General features: G+C 42.0%; 1 protein-coding gene across 6 annotated transcripts in view; it reads right to left on the bottom strand.

Moving 5' to 3' along the window:
- Positions 1-24,042, bottom strand: part of chd9 (chromodomain helicase DNA binding protein 9) — a 270,685-nt gene that overhangs the window by 115,022 nt on the left and 131,621 nt on the right. The window contains exon 1 of one of the 6 annotated variants that reach the window (XM_078210882.1): positions 9,026-9,084. The exons of the other annotated variants lie outside the window; for them this stretch is intronic. Coding sequence (XP_078067008.1) covers positions 9,026-9,079 — 54 coding nt within the window. The 5' untranslated portion in view covers positions 9,080-9,084. Of the gene's footprint in view, positions 1-9,025; positions 9,085-24,042 lie in introns of those variants that run through there. 6 annotated transcript variants of the gene reach the window in all.

Genomic DNA, 24,042 nt, shown 5'->3' with positions numbered 1-24,042 from the left:
AGAGAAGCTCATTAGAGCTTTTTTTTAAAAAAATGAGATAATTAGTCTCCCAATATAACTAATATCTTTTCATTCACTACTTGTCAATAAGCGCAAAGCAAAGGTTTTATTCACAGAACTATAAACAAGCAAGCTGTTCACACTACCACAGTACCAATTTTTGAAATATGTTAAAGGAGACTACAGTTACCCACTGCTCCTTTCCAGGAATTTGAACAGCTTCCCGTTTAAATACAGCAGTAAGATACATCTTAGCATGTCTGCGTTTCTCACCCATAAATGAGCTGCTGACTACAGCAAAGTAAATTGCCACCAGGCATTTCCAAACAGATTTTCAGGCCAATGCCAGTGCACTCCACTGGATAATATTTCTGCACATGCTTCATCAGCCTAACAGCAGCGCTGCAGCACTGGTAGGCAGAGGCAATCAAACAGCTCCTCTGAAACATTGTGAACAAATGCCACCTTTAGGCCTAAGCTAACAAATAACACAATACTAAAGAAAGCTGGAGCAGCTAAGATGGCGGTGCATTGCGACTCAGTCACCAACCAGTAGAAAAGAAGGTTATGCAATCCCATTAGCCTTTAGTCCAAACCCCTCCTCCCACTTATTCAGTCTTTCACTTACCCTTCCTCTAGACCTCCTCATAGAAGCCATTTTGTCATTCAACAAAGGCTAGCCCTCCACTTTTTCACCTCCGGCTCTGCTCGTGAGGAAGGCATTGAATGATAACTGCTAAATGGCCTATTTAGTGTGCTGCACTGAAGATGCACGCTTCTCCTCACAGAAACACATTATGATTTCTTTTTAAATCGTTTGTCCTCCCTTTGAATCAATACTGCCAAATACATTATCACTGCACATCCAGACAACGCACTACGGAACGAGAACTTCTGGATGTCTAATTAAATAGAGGCTTGTAAATCTCGTCTCCAATAAAGCTAAGTAAAATTATGCACCAAAGCATGAAAATGCATCAGCATGAATAGAAATGTTGTTCAATAACAGTCAGGACTGTGCTCATTTGGGCCAGCAGATGGTGCTGCCCATTGTTACTCTGCTAGGTTTAAAGCAATTCCTCCCTCCTCACTCCCACCCCCCCCAGCCCGCATCCCTCAGGACCGATGTATCTGCATCCTTGTTCCTTTATATCGTAATGGCTAAATCCTTTTTCTGTTACCTTATGCCTGTTCCTCTGACATTTATGGCAACTGTAAGAAAATTTTACTTTGCAAGAATTATATTTTGAAAGATACCAGCAAGGATCTTAAAATAAACTCATCCACAGAACAGGAAAACAAAATTAATTGCAATCTTTTGTTATTTTCACTAAATTAAAATGGGGTCAAAATTAGCCTGCAGACTGGCAGAAATCCTTACTTCACTTGAATGAAAATATCGTAATTTTAAATTTTTGGCCAGGGAAATGATATTTTAATTGCTGCTTTTGGAATAATGTATTCATTAATTGTAATAGATGACGCACGCAATATTGTTTAACATTTTAACCTCATTTAATGGCTTTTGTTGCTCAGTTTTTTAGTTCAAAGCTGATCTTGTTGAACATCAGCCCTCTTTATAATGAGGGCAATTGGCAAGCAATGACAATATCACAGAATCTTTTGCTATTCTAAAAAGATTGCTGTTTATTTTTGGTAAAAATCAGTGACATTTTAGAGAATTACAAATAAAGTACAGAAAGGCTACACCTATTTATTATTTTAGATAGCGCAAGCCTTAGTAGTCTCCACCAATAAGCTACGCAGCAGGAAAGTCTCGAGTTCAATGTCCAATCTGCAACATGTTAACCGATTCATGTTTGAGCGTTACAATTGGCCTGGTGAGGATTTGAAGGGAGGAGGAGAAAGGGATACCATCTGCACTCCTGATCTGCCCGTAGAGATCTCCAAATGGAAACGCGTGTGTGTCAGAGCACTGGGCAAGGTAAAGGCTAGTTGACCTCCAGTATTCACTGTCAAGGTTAACCCCTGAACTATGGTCACAAGTAGGAGAAACCACAGCAAGATAGCTGGCATCTCCTGGAGGGGAGGGGCTGGTTAGTAAATTGGAACGCAATTTTCAGAATATCATTTCATGGACCATCAGCTGGCACGGTTTGCAAACACAGCTAGGCCACACAGAGAAATGACTGTCTAACTTCAAAACAGGGTGGCTGGTGCCTTAAGTGACAGACTAAAACGAAATCCAAAAAACATTTATTTCAAAAGTGAAAAATCCTTGAAACCGGGCAGTTGGAAGTTTTAATAAATAGGTTTTTGTTCATTTTAAACTGCCCCTGTGAAAATAAAACGTGATGATTTCCTTCTGAGAATCTGAATACTTGGACAGATTCTGCAACACTGTTAGTGCTTAGAATCCTGGAATCCCTACATTGCAGAAAGAGGCCATTCAGCCTAAGAGCCTGCACCGACAACAATCCCACCCAGGCCTTATCCCCACAACCCCACATATTTAATCTGCTCATATCCCTGACACTATGGGGCAATTGAGCATGGTCAACCCGCACATCTTTGGACTGTGGGAGGAAACTGGAGCACCTGGAGGAAACCCGGGGAAAATGTGCAAGTTCCCAAGGCCGGAACTGAACGTCTGGTACTGTCTCTGTCTGTTGATTAAACTCATTCAACAAACCCTACACCTTTTAAAATGAGAACGTCACTGTTGTGTATCACCTCCTTCCAACGGACATGACACCATGCGAGATGAGCCTGTTCAATAAAATTTATTCAAAATGTGTTTTTGACCAATGCTGAACATACCATAGTAGTAAGTTAAAAAGTATGTAATGAATTAAACATGAATGTTAAAATCAGCTTAGTATCAAAGTGAAGCCCACAAGGAACAACACTTGCACGAACCATTGATTCTTATTAGTTGCCTTCTTTACATTAGATACATGATAGATTGACATAGAATAGTAAGTTTCAAAGGATCAGCATCCAAAAATTTTAAGCGCTTGACAATGAGAAACAGGAACTTAACAAAATGCTTGTTCATGTCCATTAAAAAGATGACACTGTTATTGCTAGAATTATTGAATTAATTTTGCAGGGGCTTTAATGTTACTAACAAGGAGTAGTAAGCCAGAGGATTGGAAGGATTTTAGAATTCAAAGGATCACCAAGAAATTAATGAAAAAGAGGGAAGAGAGAATGAAAGTATATTAGCAAGGAACATAAAAACAGATTGCAGACACCATAATGTAAATATAAAAAGATTAGCAAAAGTAAACAGGAGCCCATTAGAGAAATTACAATGGGATACAAGGAAATGGTAGAGACATTAAACAAATATTTTGCACCTTCTTCACAGTAGGTGACAAAATCATTCTGGAAATAGTGGGGATTACTGGTCTAGTGCGAATGAGCAATTTTGCTTTGTATAAATAAAGAAATTTATGGAGTTAAAAGTTGACAAAACTCCTTGACCCGAGTCCAGGAACCAGTGCTTGCACTGGTTTCAACCTTCCAGAATTTGACAAATACCAGAACAGACTCCATTGGTAGGAAGGTAGAAAACGTAACCCCATAATTCAAGAAAGGAGGAAGCAAAACTGGACACTATAAACTAATTATCCTGAAAACAGAAAAATGTTAGAATCTATTATTATGGACTTGATAACAAGGTGCTTAAAACTTGTAACATTATGAAAGGGAAATTTGACAAATTTGTCACTACTTTGAGGTTGTAACTAGCTAGGTAGATAAGGGAGAACTAGTGGATGCAGTGTATTTAGATTCCAATTGATAAAGTGTGGCACAAGAGGTTATTACAAAAAAATTAGGGCTCATGAGATTAGAAGTGATGTATTAGCTCGGACTGAGGATTAATTCATCGGCAGGAACAAATGAGACATTTTTAGGTTAGAAAGCAGTGACTAGTAGGGTATCGCCAACATTTCGCTAAATTCCTGTTTCTCAGTTGTTAAGTAATATTTTTGGCACACTTGATTGTTTTAAGACTAATTTTATGCCAATCTATTCTGTATCTAAGCCACTAGAAGGAGTGTACTCCAACAAATGCTCAGGCCTCAGCAACTTACATTTCCTTGGGAGAAAACTCAAGCTGACTTGAAAGGAAAAGGAAAGTGGTGAAAACAACTACACTCTTGCCTAAATATCCCCTTTATTGTTAGTCTCATTTACTTTATAGAAAGAACAATAGTGAACAAAGGAAACAAAGTATGAGTAAACTGCACCATAATGCATGAGGAACTGCTGCAACCTTATGGGGTTGAGCAAATATTAATGACGCAGCAGAGATACTGACTGCCAAATTTTCCCCAATTGAAATACAACACAATGTTTTTCAGACTCACCCAAAGCTTCATATTTTTGCCACCTGTTTTACATATTCTTTCATGGAGGTGGCATCGTTAATAACATTTGTTGCCCAATCCCTAATTGCCCTCGAGAAGGTGGCAGTGATCTGCCTTTCTGAACCGCAGCAGTCCATGTGGTGCAGGTACACCCACAGTGCTGTTAGAGATGGAGTTCCAGGGGGAGGTGGTGACATAGCTGCAGTGTCATTTCACTGGTGATCCAGAGGCCCAGACTAATGCCCTGTGGACACTGGCTCAAATCCCAGCACAGCAATTGGTGGAATGGAAAATCAATTAATTAATTAAATCGGGAATTAAAAGCTAGTCCCAGCAATGGACATCACAGACCTGTTGTCGACTGTCGCAAAAACCTATCTGGTGACTTCAGATCCTCAGCAATGTGGTTGACTCTTAAATTCCTCTGTGCTAGCCTAGCAAGTTACTCAGCTGTACCTATTCCAACCGTTTTACAGTTTGCTCAGTCAGGCCCAACCAGGCTGCACACAATTTCAGCATTTTGTTTGTCCCATACGGAGCTACAAATTCCATATTTTATTTACTATCTGGAATGCTTGTTTTCCCTCCTCAATATTGCTCGAATGCAGCAAATAGGAGTCTGTTGGTGAGGGTGGAGGCAGGAAAATAAGCATAGGTCCAGGCAGCACCTAAATACATACATTGGGTGGATGCTGGAGAAAACCGTATATTGTCGGGGGAAGATACAGCGCTCTATTGTTAAGGAGGTTACAGTGAGGCACTTGTGCAGTCAGGTGCAATCAGCAAGATTTTGTGAAAGGGAAATCATAATTTACTGGAAGTCTTTTGAGGAAGGAGCAAGCAATGTGGATGGAGGGGAATGTAGATGTGCGTGTGCGGTGCTTGGATTTCCAGATGGCATTTGGAGCTCAAGGTGTAGTGGGTGAGGTTGATTGGCCATGGTAAATTGCCCCTTAGTGTCAGGGGGATTAGCAGAGTAAATATGTGGGGTTAAGGGGATAGAGCCTGGTGGGATTGTTGTCAGTGCAGGCTTGATGGGCCAAATGGCTCCCTTCTGCACTGTAGGGATTCTATAATTCTATGGGTGCCATACTGGCATGGATAAAAGATTGATTGGCTAGCAGAAAGAACAGTGGGGCATCGATAGGTCATTTTTGGGTTGGCAGGATGTGACAGGTGGAGTGGTAAAGGGAGCAGTGCTGGAACCTCAACTAATTACAATTTATATTAATGAGCTGGATGAAGGACTGACTATATGGCTGCTAAATTTGCTGATGACACAAAGATAATTAGGAAAGTAAGCTGAAAAGAGAACGTAAGGAGTACAGATAGGTTAATTGTGTGGGCAAACATTTATCAGAGGGTTATAATGTGGGAAAAACTAAACTTGTCCACTTTGGCAGAAAGAATAGAAAAACAGCACATTATTTAGAGAGAGAGAGAGAGAGAGAGATTGCATAGCATTGAGATACAGAGGGACCGGGGTGTCCCAGTACATGGATCAGGAAAGGTTAGCATGCAGGTATAGCAAGCGATTAGGGAAGTAAGTCTCTCTCTCTCTCTAAATAATGTGCTGTTTTTCTATTCTTTCTGCCAAAGTGGACAAGTGTAGTTTTTCCCACATTATAACCCTCTGATAAATGTTTGCCCACACAATTAACCTATCTGTACTCCTTACGTTCTCTTTTCAGCTTACTTTCCTAATTATCTTTGTGTCATCAGCAAATTTAGCAGCCATATAGTCAGTCCCTTCATCCAGCTCATTAATATAAATTGTAATTAATATAAGTCTATCCCCTTAACCCCACATATTTACTCTGCTAATCCCCCTGACACTAAGGGGCAATTTACCATGGCCAATCAACCTCACCCACTACACCTTGAGCTCCAAATGCCATCTGGAAATCCAAGCACCGCACACGCACATCTGCATGGCCAATTCACCTAACCCGCAGGACTGTGGGAGGAAACCAGAGCACCTGGAGGTAACCCATGCAGACACGGGGAGAATGTGCAGACTCTGTACACACACACACACACACACACAGTGACCCAAGCAGGGAATCGAACCCGAGTGCCTGGCGCTTTGAGGCAGCAGTGCTAACCACTGTGCCACCATGCTGGATGCTGTTGTTTATTGCAAGGGGAATGGAAGTTAAAAGTAAGGATGTTTTGCTTCAGTTGTACAGGGTGATTATGAGATTACATCTACAGTACTGCGCAGAGTTTTGGTCTCCTTACTTAAAGGAAGGAAATAAATGTGATATAAATGTGCACTTTTGATCTCCTTATTTAACAATTGCATTGGAGGCATTTCAGAGGAGGTTTAAAAGATTGATACTACGAAGGAACAGGTTGTCACACGAGGATAGGTTGGACAGACTGGACTCATTTCCACTGGAGTTTGGAAGTGCGACTAGTGACTTGATTGAAGTATAGAAGATCCTGAACGGTCTTGACAAAGTGGATGGGGAAAGGGTATTTCCTCTTGTGGGTGAGTCCAGAACTAGGGGGCACTGTTTAAAATTAGGGGTCGCCCTTTCAGGACAGAGATGAGGAGAATTCTTTTTCTCTGAGGGTTATGTGACTCTCGAAGCCTCGGCCTCAGAAGGCGGTGGTGGCAGGGTCATTGAATATTTTCAAGGTAGAAGGAGATTGATTCTCTTACTTAACAAGAATCTAAGGTTATCAGAGGTAAATGGGAATGTGGAATTGGAAACGTAAACAGATCTTCATGAATAGTGGCCCAAGAGGCTAAATGGCTTACTTCTGTTCCTCTTTTACAGGCTTGTTCGTAACAATTCAGAGAAGGTTCATTTGATTGATACCTGGGAGGGGGGGGGGGAAACGACTGTTATCTTATGAGGAAAGGTTGGCCTGTATCCACCAGAAGAATGAGAGGTAATCTTATTGAAACACACAAGAGGCTAAAAGGATGTTTCCCCTACTGGGAGAGACTAGAACTCAGTTTAGAAATAAGGGTCTCCCATTTAGGATAGAGAAGAGAATTTTCTTTTCCTCTCAGAGAGTATTTGTCTTTGGAACTCTCTTCCCCAGAGAGCAATGAAGGCAGGGATATTGAATATTTTTATGGCAGAGGTAGATAGATTCTTGGCTAACAAGGGAGTCAAACGCTAATGGCGGTAGACAGAAATGAGGAGTTGAGACCACAATCAGATCAGCCATAATGTCAGTGAATAACAGAGCAGGCTTGAGTGGCGGATTGACTTATTCCTGCTCCCTAATTTGTATGTATTATTTAAAAAAGGCAATTTATTTTTCATACACATGAACAAAATTGCAAACCCAGTGGTTAAAGAAATCACTCCAACTAAAAAGTCAAGTTCAAATCCAACAGTATTTTGGCATTGAGTGTAGCCATGAAATGAACAACAGTTAAAATGTGAATTCATATAACACCTTTAATGTAGTAAATCATCACAAGATGCTTCAAAGAACTTGGAACTGTAGGATCCCTACAGTGCAAAAAGTGAGGCAGCAGTGCTAACCATTGTGCCACTGTGCTGCCCTACATTATCAAACAAAATTTGACATAAGGCATGCAAGGACATATTAGAGAAAATGACCAAATACTCAATCAAAGAAGTAGGTTGTAAGAAGCATCACAGAGACATTGAGTACCAGAGTGCTGGGTTAAGAATCTGACTAACAACTAATTAAAAATTATCAGTCTGGCTTGCAATGTGGCTCAATTAATGTGTGCTAGAAGCTACATATATTCATACGCAAAGTCCTGTCTTATGCAAACAACAAGAATCTAATCAGGCGTTGCACCTTTTTCAATGAAACAGATGCTTGGGGGACAATGTTCTCTGGTGCATTCCCCATGGCAACGCTTCAACTAGTGTCCACTTGCCAGCCAACCAACCAATCAGCACCACCAATCAATATCCTTTTCTCATGTAGTATAAATTGTTGTTCCTTTTGACGTATGATATTCTTACAATTTTGTCCTGGCGAGTATAATACGAAAAGCTTCTCTTCTTTTTCAAGCTGCACTTTAGTTTTGTACTATGAAGCGACTATAAAATACACACTGACAGATTTGAAACTGAGCATTCACCATACTGATTTCCATTTTTTAAAGCGAATATATAACATTCAGATTGAACAAGTTCGCAAGGTTAGCTATGTACCATATTTATATGAGAAAGAAGCTTTAATGAACTGAAAATCCCAAAAATAATAATTTCATTAATAACATTTTTTGAAGATTAGTGAAGGCTTTCCACTACATCAGCGTAATGTACAGATGGTAGAAGTTCGCACTTGGATGCGAAGTACCATATCTGTAGCTGCTAGAGGGGATTCTAAATGTAGAACTGTATTTAATGTTCTAGTTGCGATTAGACCTTGAAACTGCTAAAGGCACCAATTCTTTCAGCCAGCGTTTAAATCTGCTAACAGGCTCTCCCATCGGTCTGTGTGTTTGTTAAGAATCGTGCTTTGGCAAATTTGTTAAATTAATGGTGGATCAGCATCTATTTAAACCAATACATTAAAAGATTCATTTAAGCCATAATAAATGTCACCATTTCCACACAACAAAACTGGCCAACGGCAAATAAGTCAAAAATTGGTCAGAACAAACAACGCAGAACTGGAAAGGAATATCTCTGTTCCACGCAGAGAAATCCTTATAATGAAAATAATTACTCCAATACCTTGCCAATAGGCTGTGGTTTGATGGTCCTTTTCTGTATGTTGCCGTTGTGCATGGCATTTTAATTCAATCAGCTCGGAATTCATACCATGTTCTGACACTTGCACACTTCAATTTCAGTGGTATAAAATAGTCACATACTTTACAAATACACGAGCAATGCAGCAAGAGAACACTATAAACACAGCACCATGGACATTGGTGAGAACATTGAATACAGGAGTTGAGACGTCTTGTTGAAGTTGTACAAGACATTGGTATGGCCACACTTGGAATATTGTGTACAGTTCTGGTCACCCTACTATAGAAAGGATATTATTAAACTAGAGAGAGAGCAGAAGAGATTCACTAGAATACTATCGGGACTTGATGGTTTGAGTTATAAGGAGAGGCTGGATAGACTGGGATTTTTTTCTCTGGAGCGTAGGAGGCTGAGAGGTGATCTTATGGAGGTCTATAAAATAATGAGGGGCATAGATCAGCTAGATAGTCAATATCTTTTCCCAAAGGTAGGGGAGTCTAAAACTAGAAGGCATAAGTTTAAGGTGAGAGGGGAGAGATGCAAAAGGGTCCAGTGTGGCAATCTTTTCCACACAGAGGGTGGTGAGTGTCTGGAACAAGCTGCCAGAGGTAGTAGAAGAGGCGGGTACAATTTTGTCTTTTAAAAAGCATTTAGATAGTTACATGGGTACGATGGGTATAGAGGGATATGGGCCAAATGCGGGCAATTGGGATTAGCTTAGGGGTTTAAAAAAAAAGGGCAGCACGGACAAGTTGGGCTGAAGGGCCTGTTTCCATGCTGTAAACCTCTATGACTCTATGGCATAGCATGGACCTGCCTGGGACATTCCACGGAATGAGGTCTTCACCTTGTTTGTATACCCAAATGGAGGGAACCAATTATAGGCCAGACATTTCTCAGGAGGAAAGTGCATTGGTAAATTATATATATATATTTTTTTAGAAGAGTTCAAGACAGCTCTGGCTGTGTTTGCATCCCTCAGCAGATAGTTAGATGCAACATGGTCTCTCTCATGTTACATTTTGCAAAAAAAAAGCATTTCAAGGGCCAAGAATTCAAAGTTCACAGGAAAATGAATTACAATTCCAATTGCTCGCAATTATACGTTCTATGAAAAATATACTTCTCCCTGACAGGGCTCAGTCAGTTCTTCAGAGCATCTGCTCAATTGCAGAACTACAAAAAAGGAACGTGGGAGCTGGAGTAGGCAGTTCAGCCCACTCCGCTGTGCGATTAGATCATGGCCAATCTGTACCTCAATTTTATTCACTTTACCTTCATGCCCCTTGAAGCCCTTATTCAACAAAAAATTATTGATCGTCGTATTGCAAATTCCACTTTCCCCAAATGGCTGTGGACACAGGGGCAGGTTTTCATTACCCTTTGTGAGGAAAAAGTGTTTCCTGATTTCCCTCCTAAAAGGGTAGCACTAATTTCAATACTATTGTTACAATTATGAGGCTTATGCAATTGTTATACTTTGATTGTCTCTCTGAGTCTAGGTAATGTGACCTGTGAAGTCTGCCTGCCAGCAAGCCTGGTTGGTTTGATTTTTGTATAATAGGGGGTCCAGAGTGTTTTACTGGGAAAAAGTGCAAGATATTTCCATTTGGAGACGCTAGCAGCAGCCATGCTAAAGGGAAAGAATGAAAGTCTCCAACATTCCAAAAAAGTGTTGAAAGTGTCAGGTTGCAAATAGTTGTGCTTTAAACTTTACTTTCAAGATGAGAGTTGGGATTTCAAGGATAGCTAATCAGCATCTCTACCTGGATACAAGGCCCATCACATTGCCATGGAAATGGGTTTTGAGGGGGAAAAGTTTCTAAGGTATCCCGGAAAACTCTCCATGCTGGGGTCCGGGAAGAGAGGGAGCAGTGGGAAGCCAAAACTCTCTACTGTTCACTGTGGTGGAATGCAGGTGGAAATACATGCTCAGGTCGAAAAGATCAAATTCAGGAGGACTTAAAATGGAGCTCAGAGATTTGCCGAGGATGCACTGGAAGAAGGATCTCCGGTAGCACTCTACTATGAAAGACAGTTCTGGTGGGTTAGAAATTATCAGGTTGAGAAAGGAAAAGAACCAAGAGTAAAGCTCTGGGAGCCAAAAAATCACTTCAGACTGATTTCAGGAGAATTGAATGTCCACTTAAAAGACCAGCTGTGTGCTAAAATAAAAACAGTGGGGTATTCAGTTTTGTGGTTTAAAACATATGTTGCCTACAAGGATAGTGTTTAGTAAATAGAGCTTTTGGTCTTTTGTTGTAGTAAACATCTTAAATAATTTCCCTGCATCTATCAGATCAAAACTTTTAAACACCTCAATCAGATCATCCCTCAATCTTCTAGACTTAAAGGAGTAAAAACCAACTACATGCAACCTGTCCTCATAATTTAACCCTCCAATCACCAATATTCTGGTGAAAAGGACCAGTAACTGAGCAAGGTGATACATTTAAAATGGCCATTGGCCAAGTGAAATTTTCCCTCTTTTTAACCCATAATCCAACCTGACAACAATGAATACAAGGTGTCTGGATGGAGGAAGTGAGAAGATGATTTTATTTTGCCAATAGTGGATTTGGTAAGAGGTAAAAACTATACGGACATTTGGGGGCGAATTTTCCCATTCCGCCCACCACAGGAATTGGAACAGGCGATGGGCAAACCATGGAAAGGCCTGTTGACCTTGGACGGTTTGTTTCCGGTTTCGGGGTGAGTACGGCAGGAAAGTCCTGTCCTAGGAACCTCATTCTTGAGTTCACACTCTTTATGGACATGATGGGTTCCTCTTTCACCCTTATCTTAATACAAATGATCAGATATTAAATTATGCATGCAGACAGGAAATTCTAATTCACGGTCGAGCTAATTAACGTCAAAACAGAAAATGTGAATGAAGGAACAATTGACAAGAGAAGGAAGGCTGTTGTCTAAAGTCCTGATACTTGTGAACAGTTTTATATGCTTCACTGTGCTGCTAAACAATGAGTGGGATATTTTCTATCTTTCGTTTCATTCAATTTGACTTTTCTGTCCTATTGCCCCTCAAGTCTCTAACAAAGGATTCTACTCAAAATAAAAGAGTGATAAGTTAGCTTAATGCTTGCTACAGATTCTTCTAGCACAGGCCTATACTGATTACAGATAGATGGAGACAGTAATTCGCTAAGGATGAGTTCAGTAATGGCTTTGTTTCATCACAGGCACCCTCAGCACCTACAGGCTTCCGACCAAGTTCAAATAATGAAAACAAACAGCAAGTGACTTGGAAATCATGTTGAAGCATCTCAGATCTTATTTTTAAAAATATATGATGCATACAAACTTCTCTTCGAGGCAGATGCCTACTCTAAGGTTAAAGGATCAGGCAAGCTTGCGTGACATTGCAACTTATGTGCTGAATTTTCCAGCATTTTCAAATTACATACTGCCTTAAATGTTAATTCTTCAATCATTGTTTTGCAGAGATAGTGCACATAATGAAGACCGTTTAGTCTAATGTCTTTGAGACTGATTACAAGAGAAAAATATGGACTTCTTTCTCTTTCCTGTAACCTGCTGACCCGAATTAGAATATATTTCAGCATTGGGCTGATAATGATTTTGTGATAGGGTGATGCTCGATTATCAGCACAAGAAAAGCTAAACTCACCACCAACTTTTCAAACTATGTTAGCAGGCCCTCATTTGCCCCACGACAGATCAGATGCAATTATGCAGTGCAGGAGCTGAATGTTGACCACTGAAGAGCACGTGCAATTTAAGAATATAAGAAATAGGGGCAGGAGTAGGCCATCTAGCCCCTCAAGCCTGCTCCGCCATTCAATAAGATCATGGCTGATCTGATAGTGGGTTTAGTTCCACTTACCCGCCTGCTCCCCATAGCCCTTAATTCCCTTAATGGTTAAAAAATCTATCTGTGACTTAAACACATTTAACGAGGTAGCCTCGACTGCTTCATTGGGCAGAGAATTCCAAAGATTCACTACCCTCTGGGAGAAGAAGTTCCTCCTCAACTCTGTTCTAAATTGACACCCCCGTATTTTGAGGCTATGCCCCCTAGTTCTTGTGTTAGGCCAATCTAAACGTTAGGTAATCGATATGCAACAAATGCAGAAAAGGACAGCAATAGTCAGCAGGTCACAAGAGTGTCTGTGGAGAAAGAAGCAGAGTTATGTTTCAGGTCAACGATCTTTCCATCTGAACTGGGAAAAGTTTGAGATGTAATAAATTTTGAAGGAGGGATGGGTGGGGCAAAGGCAAAGTCCTTGGTCTGTGATAGAGTGAAAGACCGGAGAGATCGAATGACAGAAGCGTGAGTGTAACAGGGCCAAAGGGAATGATGATGGGGCAGAATGAGAAACAAAAGATGTGTTTGGAACATTGTTGTCGGAAAGCAAAATGAGAAAAATCAAACCGTGCAAAGAAAAAGAATCAAAGTGTGTGTGTGTGTGTGTGGGGGGGGGGGGGGGGGGGGGGGGATTGCAGTGTAACATTGTTTACAGTCTGAAATTGTACAACTCAATGTTGAGTGTGGAAGATAATAATGTGCCCAATTGAAAGGGGAGGTCCTGTTCTTTAAGCTTATGCTTGAACCTCAGTGGATCAGTGCAGCAGGCAGAGGGCAGTGATGTCAGTGAGGGCAGGATGGAAAATTAACATGACAGGTCATTGGAAGCACAGGGTCAAGCTTGCAGACTAAACGGGGGTGTTCCACAAAGCTGCCATCGAATCGGGGTTTGGTCTCCCCCAACATAGAGACGACCACATTGTTGGCAGTGAAAAAGAGACTAGGCTAAACTGAAAGAATTGCAGGTAAATTGCTACTTCACTTGGATGGTGTTTTTGGAGCCTTAGATGGCGGGGCAAAGTGGAAGGGGGTACATCACCTAGTTTTACATGGTTAGGTGCTGCAGGAAGAGGGCAGGATGTATGGGGTGACTGAGGAGCGGACCAGAGTCTTCAGAAAACTGAAAGGGGGAGGGGAGGTGATGTAATTTGTGGCAGCATTATGCTGGAGGTGCCTGAAATGGCAGAAGATGATCCACTGAATATAGATACTGGCGTGGTGAAAGGTAAGGACAAAGGTGCCCAATCGTGGTTCTGGGAGGGAGGGGAAGAGGTGAGAACAGCAGTGTGGGAAATATGGCAGATACATTTGAGGACTTTGTCAACCACAGTCGGGGGGGGGGGGGGTGACCGAAACACGACTGTGAAAGTTTGAATCGTCAGAACAGATACTATGGGGACAGAGAAACAGGTTAAGGAAGGGGAGGAAAGAGTCGGACGCGGACTATGTGAAACTGAGGAAAGAATGGAAATTGGAAGCAAGGTTGATGACATTTTCCAATTCTTGCCGAGAGCAGGACAGGATACTGATAAAACCATCAATGTACTGAAAAAGGAATTGAGGGAGGTGCAGAGAGATTGGACATCCCTGGTGATGAGGAGGTGGTTAGGGGCCAGGAAAATAGAAACTTTTAAAGTGACAGAGGGCACCAGAAGAATCATGAAGCAGGCGAGAAGAGACTGGACAAGGGGAGAAAAAAAGTAATAAAAGCAAGAAATCAGGATAACAGGTCAGGAACTGGCTGAAACAATAGATCTACCAAGGCAAACCCATTTCAGATCTCGAAAGGGTGGTAGAACATGGGGTGGGGAGCTATGGGGTGGGAAGCTCACTGGAAGGGAAGAGGTCAGTGGCTGTTGTGGAAACAATGATAGTATTATGATAGGAAATGTCAGAGGGCTGGCAGTCAGCCTTTGCAAGGTAGAGGTCAGCTTGCCAGACAACTACTGCACCCTTACTGCCATTGTCAGTAGGTTTGATAATAATGTGAGAATTAGACCCAAGAGAACTGAGTGCAGCAAGTTCGCAGGTTAGAGTGAGTGAAGAGAACAGAGAACCTGAAAGGCCAATGTCACGCAGCAGTTCTCAATGAAGAGATCAAGAGAGGGTAAGAGGTCAGAGGGAGGGAGTCAGGTGGATGGAGAGCATTGGAGATGAGTGAAAGGATCTGTTGAGCAGGCAAGGAGCCCAAAGGAATGGAAGAGGAGCTCAACTTTCATTAAGAGGATAGAACTGAGTGCTTGGTTGAGGACAAATTGTTCAGCATCAGATAGAGGAAGGTCAGAGGGCATCATGAATACATGGCAAGGGATGAGATTAGGAGTGGGGCCAGAGGGGAGTGAAAGGGAAAGAGATCTGGTGAGGCATTGGTACGCATGTGTTTCGGAGCTGAAAGGACTTTTATTAAAGCACTGGATGAGTTAAAGGATGAAATGAAACTGGAAACAGGAAAACTCTGAGATAGAGTGAATCAGTGCTGCTGAAAAGCAAGGTTGAGATTGTGCCATGCACTGCTACATAAACAGAGTGTGGACCTAAGGCATCCCAGCTGCCACTGTGTTTACTGAAAGATTACAAATGAGCTGAGCAATTGCTCTGGTTCGATAATTTCATCAGTTTAACTCAATTTAATATTTCAGTTATTAGATTTCCCTTTAGTATTCCAGTGCATGCAAGGCACACAGTCTCCTGAAAACCAAATCTCTAATACATTGGTGGGCAACCTGCACCCTGGGGGGCCACATGTGGCCCATCAGGACTCTGAGTGCGGTCCCCGAGACGTTTTGTTGACTGTTGCCTACGTGCAGAGTTGCCACATTCCACTGGTTTCCATCTGCGGAGCTTTGTCCCTACTGGTGTAACTGGTGCGGTACACATGTAAAGCAAGGGCACGAAGTGAGGTGCATACTGATTGCGCACAACATTGACTGTGAGAGCCGTGCTCTGCCTCTGCGTCCAATCAAGCATAAATATTTCTTTTGTTTTTAACCACTTGAAGTTGATGACAGTTCTATTAATATATGAATGATTCAGTATTTTCTCTAACTCGTGAAATATTTGATCGCATTTAAGGGTTATAGTTAGTGAACATGCGCGATTTCAGTCTTGCGGCCCACTGAGATGAAGGAGGACCACTCATGCAGCCCACTCACTTGCCTAGGTTGTCCATCACTGCTCTAATACCAGGCAACACCAGCTAAGGTGAGAAAGGGACTTTTATTTCAACAAAAGCTGAAGAAAATCAGCATGCCAAATATGTAAAAAGCCCAAAACAAACAATTTAGAAGTAAAGGCCACCTGGAAGAACAGAAAGCAAGGATACAAACTGGCTTTCTGATCAAAGGTTCCATATTATACAGGGAATAAACAGTCCATCGTGCATGCATACAATGCTCAAACCAGATCACAAAAGGTGAAGCAAATATCTGCGAGTAATCCTTTCAGACTTGGTCTTGTTGACCAAGAAAGGACTGTTTCACAGAATGAGGAATTATAGAAAAGATCCTACTGACCACAGCAGCAAAAAAAAACACTAGGAGCTCCCTCGATACCTCTACCGTTCTTCAGAATGTAAAGGTCTGTCTTGAAGACCAAAAAAACCATCCTAACCGCGAACATATCTATTATCACCAAGAGATTTTCAACAAGCTTTAATTTCTTCAAACAGCTGATGGAAATTGATGGCAAGCGAACAGCTGTAGTGAGGTACAAGATAGAATCAAAGAATTCCTGCAGTTCAGAAGGAGGCCATTCAGCCCATCAAGTCTGTACTGACCACAATCCCACCCAGGCCCTTTACCCATAACCTTCATTTACCCTGCTAATCCCCCTGACACTATGGTCAATTTAGCATGGCCAATCAACCTAACCCACACACCTTTGAACTGTGGGAGAAAACCGCAGCACCTGGAGGAAAACCCACACAGACATGGGGAGAATGTGCAAACTCCACACAGAATCATCTGAGGCCGGAATTAAGCCCTGGTCCCTGGCGCTGAGGCAGCAGTGCTAACCACTGTGCCACCGTGCCGCCCAAAGATGAAGAAACCAATTTACCATTTTAAGTGAGAGGGTTTTAATCTGGCCATTGATCTCCTTTAGTGAGGTGTCAACCCTGTCTAATTTAAGCAGCAGTTTTGGGTTTATCTGATTAGTTAACCAATTTTCTTGCTGAGTCGGAGGAATCTCCGAGGGAGAGAAAATTGAATGGATTTTTGAACTGGAAATACCAGTCAGAGATCACAGAGGAGTTAAATACGAAAACAGCATATTAAACAATTATTCTGCTGACTGACACTCTTTTCCTCAATAAACAAGTGAGTGCATGGAATGGCGATTTACGTCAGATGCTGAATGAGAGGACCTAATGGTGAAACAGACCTACACCATTAATATAGGGGGAGATAGTGGCGTCACGGTAATGTTACTGGACGCGCAATCCAGAGGCCCAGGATAACGTTCTGGGAACATGGGTTCACATCCTACCACGATAGCTGGTGGAATTTGAATTCAAGTAATGAAAATAAATATAAAGCTCATCTCAGTAATGGCGACCATGAAACTGTCATCGCTTGCTGTAAAAAACTCATGCATATCACTAATGTTCTTTAAAGAGAGAAATATACCATTCTTACCTGGTCTGGCAAATATGAACCAGATTCTCAGCAACGTGGTTGACTCTACAATCGCTTAGCAAGTCATTTAATTCAAGGGCAATTAAGAGTGGGCATCAAATGCTGGTTTTCATATCCCATGAAAGAATAAAGTAATGACATTTGCCTGACTTGTTGAGATAATCCATTAGCCCCTTTTCTATCATCCACCTATCCATTCCAATCTCGAACATTGACACAGATGTGAATGGGACTTTCCCAGGGATATTAGGATCCGCTACCCTTTGCAGTTTGAATTAATAATCTGGATTCAGAGACGCAAGAACAGCTTCTTCCTTGCTGCCATCAGACTTTTCATAGAATCCCTACAGTACAGAAAGAGGCCATTCGGCCCATCGAGTCTGCACTGACCACAATCCCACCCAGGCCCTACCCCCATATCCCTACATATTTTATCCACTAATCCCTCTAACCTACGCATCTCAGGACACTAAGGGGCAATTTTTAGCATGGTCAATCAACCTAACCCGCACATCTTTGGACTGTGGGAGGAAACCGGAGCACCCGGAGGAAACCCACACAGGCACGAGGAGAATGTGCAAACTCCACACAGACAGTGACCCAAGCCGGGAATCGAACCCAGGTCCCTGGAGCTGTGAAGCAGCAGTGCTAACCACTGTGCTACCGTGCTGCCCTGGTGATCGAAGTTTCAGTAGGAAAGCATTTCGGGAACAGGGATCACAATTCCATAAGTTTTAAAGGTGCTTGTGGATAAGGACAAGAGTGGTCCTCGGGCGAAGGTGTTTTGAATGGTCCTATTATCTGGGATCTTCACCCTATCTGTAACTCTCCTTTCCTTTTCCCCTATGTACTCTACAAATGATAGGTTTGTCTGTATAGCAAAAAACAATACGTTTCACTGTATCCAAATACATGTGATAATAATAAATCAAATTAAATCAAAAGCAAGTTGATCCAACTTGCAGACAATACTAAAATGCCTGTATGGAGTGGGTGGAAGATGTTGAGAGAGGTGAGCCCAGACTAAAAGAGGACCCATAAAATGAGCTGGATAAAATCCAAATGCGCAGATAAAGAACATTTAGTAGCGGGATAAGCTACATTTCTGAAATTGAACCATCCCACGCACAGGTTGTGTGTGTAAAAGACAGTTGAACAGACTCAATCTTGAAAATTAATACAAAATTTGTACCTCAAAGAGCTTGTTCGATCTACTTTAAAAGCAAACAGTTAAAATGCAAATCATTTCTGTAGATTGCAGCGAGTTGTTTCAGTTCCCCCAGCAAATTACAAGCAGGTGTTGGTTTCAGAGCGCTATTAATTACAGACTAATCAGGGTGCTATTTTCAAAGATTTTGAAACTTGAACCAATTCTGTTGCCCTTTGGCTACAGTCTGGTATAAATGTCTCCACGAAAGTCACTTTACATGGTACTTTCAGAGATTTATTTGTAGCTTTATCCGGTATCTTGTAACTAACTGAAGATGCATGTAATTCAGTTTTAACTGGTGAGAATGGTTTAGGAAGCCTCCATGCCAGCAGTAGCTACCTTCAGAGTGACAGTCTGCATAACCAACCTATAGCACAATGCAAGTTGCACTTTAAATAAGTGTATCAGTGCGCAACACAAGGTATGCCTAGTCTCAAGAATTCGCAGCAATCTGCTTTTAACCAAAAGAACTATAAAACGCAAAGGGCAATCTTCCAAAACGAGATATTTTCTTTTAAAATTATTTTTTCCATCTCCTTTGTCAAATGGGGCAACCACAAACACAAGGCCAAGATGGCAACGTCACCCAGCTTTCTCGCTGGCAGGTGCCAATGCAGCTCTGAATGTGGCCAGGAGGATAAGAATAGGCATCACAAACTCTCGTTCTGAGTTTACCACCCTTCCTGTGAGTTCCCATTTGCAGTTCACAGCCAGCCCACCATTCCATATGGTGGGACAGTAATAAGCATCACCAACTTCCCCTCTCCAAGTCACTTCACCACCCACCCTGCGCCCCACCCCACCCCGCCCCTACACAAACAGCCACCACATCCCCATTCCTTTCAGCTCTCTACAGGGTAAGCGAATCGTTGTGGGGTACAGCTTAACAGATGTTGTTAACTCTCTAGAACACTTGACAGTTTGTAAGCTAATGTCAATAGATCTTTTGACTATAAGCAACATCATAACCAAGCCAGGTTTTGGGTTTACGTAATAGCTATCCACATGCCCACTTTCCTGGAATAAGCAGCAAACTGTGATAATCATAGAATCCCTACAGTGCCATTCGGTCCACTGACCCACCACAGTCCCACCCAGGCTCTCTCCCCGTAACCTCTCATATTTACCACGCTCACCCCCCTGATACTAGGGGGCAATTTAGCATGGCCAATCAACCTAACCCGCACATCTTTGGACAATTATCGGTTGAGAAATGGCTCAAAAAGGGGCCGCTGCAGAAGAGAGGGGCAGTTCATTGGCAATGAGAGATGAAACAGCAACCAGAATCTTCAAAAGCAAAATAGAGAAAAAGAGTATATGGATCAAACACGGTTTACTTTTAACTTCGATCTTCAAAGTCCTGTTTGGATTTTTGAAAATCTAATGCACACGTTTCAAATGCCAATAAAATCCCATACTTCTGCAAGTTTCCATTTTTTCCAAATTATGTGGATGTCCATTAGAATCTGGCGTGAAATTTCAGAGGGCACCATCCAGTAAAGAACATGCACTAGGAAATGTCGTACGATGGTCGGGTCTGTCATTTGTTTAAAAAAAATCTGTTCGAAACTTTTTTATTGCATGATCACTAAGCTGGTGTCAAAATATATCTCAAGTTCATGACATGGTTAGAATAAAAGGATGCAATAACCAACACCAAAAGACTGACAGATGCGATCAAATTTGATTTCTATTTTGTTTTTAGAATCACGGGGATCAGTACAACAACATTGTATCGTGAAATCTTTTGTTATTTGATCTCCCCTACCCTCCACCGTATCACAGCCCTACTCTCCCCCCCTGCCACTGGCTTAAAAACTCTTACACATGTCTCTCAGTGCTGATGCAAGGTCACTAACCTGAAACACAAACTCAGTTTCTCTCAACAGATGCTTCTTGACCTGCTGTGCATTTCCGGCGCTTTTTGTTTTTATTTCAGGGATCAGTACTGTTGGTTTTCCAGCACTACCCCACTTGGGGCCTCAAAAAAAAAAAATCATAATTTCTGGCTGTGGGTTAAAAGCATTTTTGTTCCCCAACATAGGAACTTTATGGCCTTACGGCACAAGAGGAGGCCACTTGGCCCATTGTGTCTGTGCCAGCCGGAAAAAAAAGCAAGCCACCCCAGCCTAACCCCACTTTCCAGCATTTGGTCCATAGCCCTGCACGTTACAGCAGTTCAGGTGCACATCTAGGTACCTTTCAAATGAGGTTAGGTTTCCTGCCTCTCCCACTCTTTCAGGTTGAGAGTTCCAGAATCCTACAACTGTCGGGGTGAAGATTCTTTTCCTCATCTCCTTTCTAATCCTTCTACCAATTACTTTAAATTTGTCCCCTAGTCAATACCACTGTGTTAAGGCAAAAAAGCCCTTCTCATCCACTCTATCCAGGCCCCTCATAATTTTGTACATCTCAATTAAATGTCCGCACTGTCTCCTCTGTTCCAAGGCAAACAACCCAACCCTATCCAATCTTTCCTCATGGCTGCAATTTTTCACTTCTCATAACTCTCCTCTGTACCTTCTATTGCAATTGCATCCTTTCTGTAGTAAAATGACCAGAACTGCAAGGAGTATTCAAGTTGTGGCATAATTAATATAAAAGTTTTGCTAAAATCCAAGCTGACCACATCAACTACAGTACCTGCATCAATCCTCCTTGTTACTTTCCCAAAAAATTCAATATGTTTGTCAGACACAACCTTCCCTTAACAAATGCATGCTGACTGTCCTTGATTAATCCTTGGAGCGGTCCGGTGGCACAGGGGTTAGCACTGCTGCCTCACAGCGCCACGGATCTGGATTTGATTCCAGTCTCAGGTGATTGTGTGGTGTTTGCACGTTTTCCCCGTGTCTGCGTGGGTGTCCTCCGGGTGCTCCGGTTTCCTCTCTCAGTCCAAAGATGTATAGGTTAGGTGGACTGGCCATGCTAAATTGCTCCTTAGTGTCCCAAGATGTGCAGGTCTTCAGCACAAAAACCCAGGGATTAAGCTGACACACAGTACTGATGGAGTGCTGCACTCTCGACATGCCATCATTCTGATGAACATTAAACTGAGACCTTGCATATACTTTCAGATGGACGTACAAGGTCTTATAGCACAATTTTGAAAGCTGGGGAGTTATCTCTGGTGACCGAGCCAATATTTATGCTATTTGTGGGGCCTTGCTGTTGGAAATGATTTGGAAACTCTTGGTCTCAAACTTTAGCTGCAGCATAAATGGATCACAATTACCCAAGTGAAAAACATGCCATCCCCTACCTCATTCTTTTTCTATTAATAGTTCATATGGTACCCCCTGGTGAAAAGGTACGAATAGTCCGTCTTTGGCAAAACCATGGAAACAAGAAGAAACTACACAGAACTAGGCTAGTATAGTGGAATGTGAAAGAGGTAGGGTCTATGGAGAGCATCCAGACCCAAGAAGGGGTCTCCAAACATGCATCAACCTGCCTCCCAGAACAGAAAACTTCGCAAGTACTCAATGTTGCAAAGAAAATGGAGGTCTGAAGTTGCGCAGATCAAATCAGGCCCCATGAACCTCCAGATCCAGATTGTTTAACTATCATCAGGTCCTGTTCATTCCAGATTCCAACATTTGGAAATTTCTGGCACTTAAATATTTTGTAAAGGATTTTTATATTTTTGTCAAGTTTCAACAAGATGGACTCTAACTACCAGCTCGCAACTGCCCAAAACGCGCCTAACTGAAACCCAGTGATACACTTTGCAAAGTTAGTTCTGTATTGTCCCATCTTTATCTGGGGTCAGTTATGATGACAGCCATGGTACAGCCACCACCTGATAGTAGCAATCATCATTGGCGTAACTTGGACTGGTTTATGAGCTGGGGAACCTTTAAAGAAAATGAATACTTCGAAAAGATATTTCTTTGATACAGTGCAATTACTGTTGGGGTATAATTTTCTTCTCTAAAGGGGGCAAACTCTAAATAAAATTAGCCTTACAACTTTAAGTACTTTTCAAGTCAATCCTCAAAATAACAGAAATTCATAATCTCTGATGTTAAAATGTTCCCCTCCGTTCTTACTTTCAGATTCATTAAATCAGCGGCTGATTGTTCCACGTCATAGAATCCTAAAGTGCAGAAGGAGGCCATTTGGCCCATCAAGTCTGCACCAACCACAATTCCACCCAGGCCCGATCCCCATAACCCCATGCATTTACCCCAGTTAGTCCCCCTGACACTAAGGGGCAATTTAACGTGGCCAATCCACCAAACCCGCATATCTTTGGACTGTGGGAGGAAACTGGAGCACCTGGAAGAAACCCACGCAGACATGGGGAAAATGTGCAAACTCCACACAGACAGTGACTCAAGTCGGGAATCAAACCCAGGTCCCTGGCACTGTGAGGCAGCAGTGCTAACTACTGTGCCACCCACTTGAATGAATAGTTACTCAAGCTGCAAGATTAGAAAACCTCAAGTCCAGCAGTATAGAAAGTAGGCTCCAGAGGACATAGATAAGAGCAACGGAGGCAAGGATACACAGTTAAAAGATTTGTTGAAAAAGTTAGAAAATGTAACCGGGTAGAGAAGTGACAAAAAAAAGCATTGTAAGAATGTTCTCCTTAGAAGGATTGATTCAAAGTATGCTATGAATGGAAGGGAACCAACTATGGAAAACAGAAAGAGACTGGATGTAATATGTCACTGTCAATGTCAAGAGATGATGCAAAAAGTAAACAAAATGTTAGAACGCACGATCAGAAGAAGAATTCAGGCCTTCAAAAAGCAATGTAAAAGCTTCAGACTAGATTTGCGTCTATCACAAATAAGATGTGCACCTATCTAAGGGATGCAAAGGAGGGGAATAAAAGAATGATCCAATGAACCAAGTTTAAAGAGAACAAAACTGGGAGGGAAATAAATGACCCAAGCTCAATCTGTATAATCTAGAAATTTAAGAAGGTGTAAGTGCTTTTAAAGGCACTTCATACGGGCATCATAAAACAAAGCATGATACTGAACCACATATGGCGATTAGGCCAGACAACCAAATGCTTGATCAAAGAGGTAAGTTTTAAAGAATGTATTAATGGAGAAAAACAAGGTAGTGAGGCGGAGCGGTATAGGGAGGGTATTGCTGGGGCTGATGCAACCTAAGGAGCAATCGAACTTGGGGACACACGAGTTCAGAATTAGAGCAGCACAGATATCCCAGAGACTTGTGGGGCTGGCGAAAATCAGGAGGGTCCAGGCCACGAGGGATTTGAAAATAAGGATAAGAATTTTAAAAGCAAGGCATTGCTTGACAGGGAACCAATGTAGGCTTGTGA

The sequence above is a fragment of the Mustelus asterias genome, chromosome 4 (genome assembly GCF_964213995.1).
Source record: "Mustelus asterias chromosome 4, sMusAst1.hap1.1, whole genome shotgun sequence".
NCBI classification, from domain to species: Eukaryota; Metazoa; Chordata; class Chondrichthyes; order Carcharhiniformes; family Triakidae; genus Mustelus; species Mustelus asterias.
The sequence above is the reverse complement of the archived record's forward strand: the minus strand, read 5'-3'. Positions and strand labels throughout refer to the sequence as shown.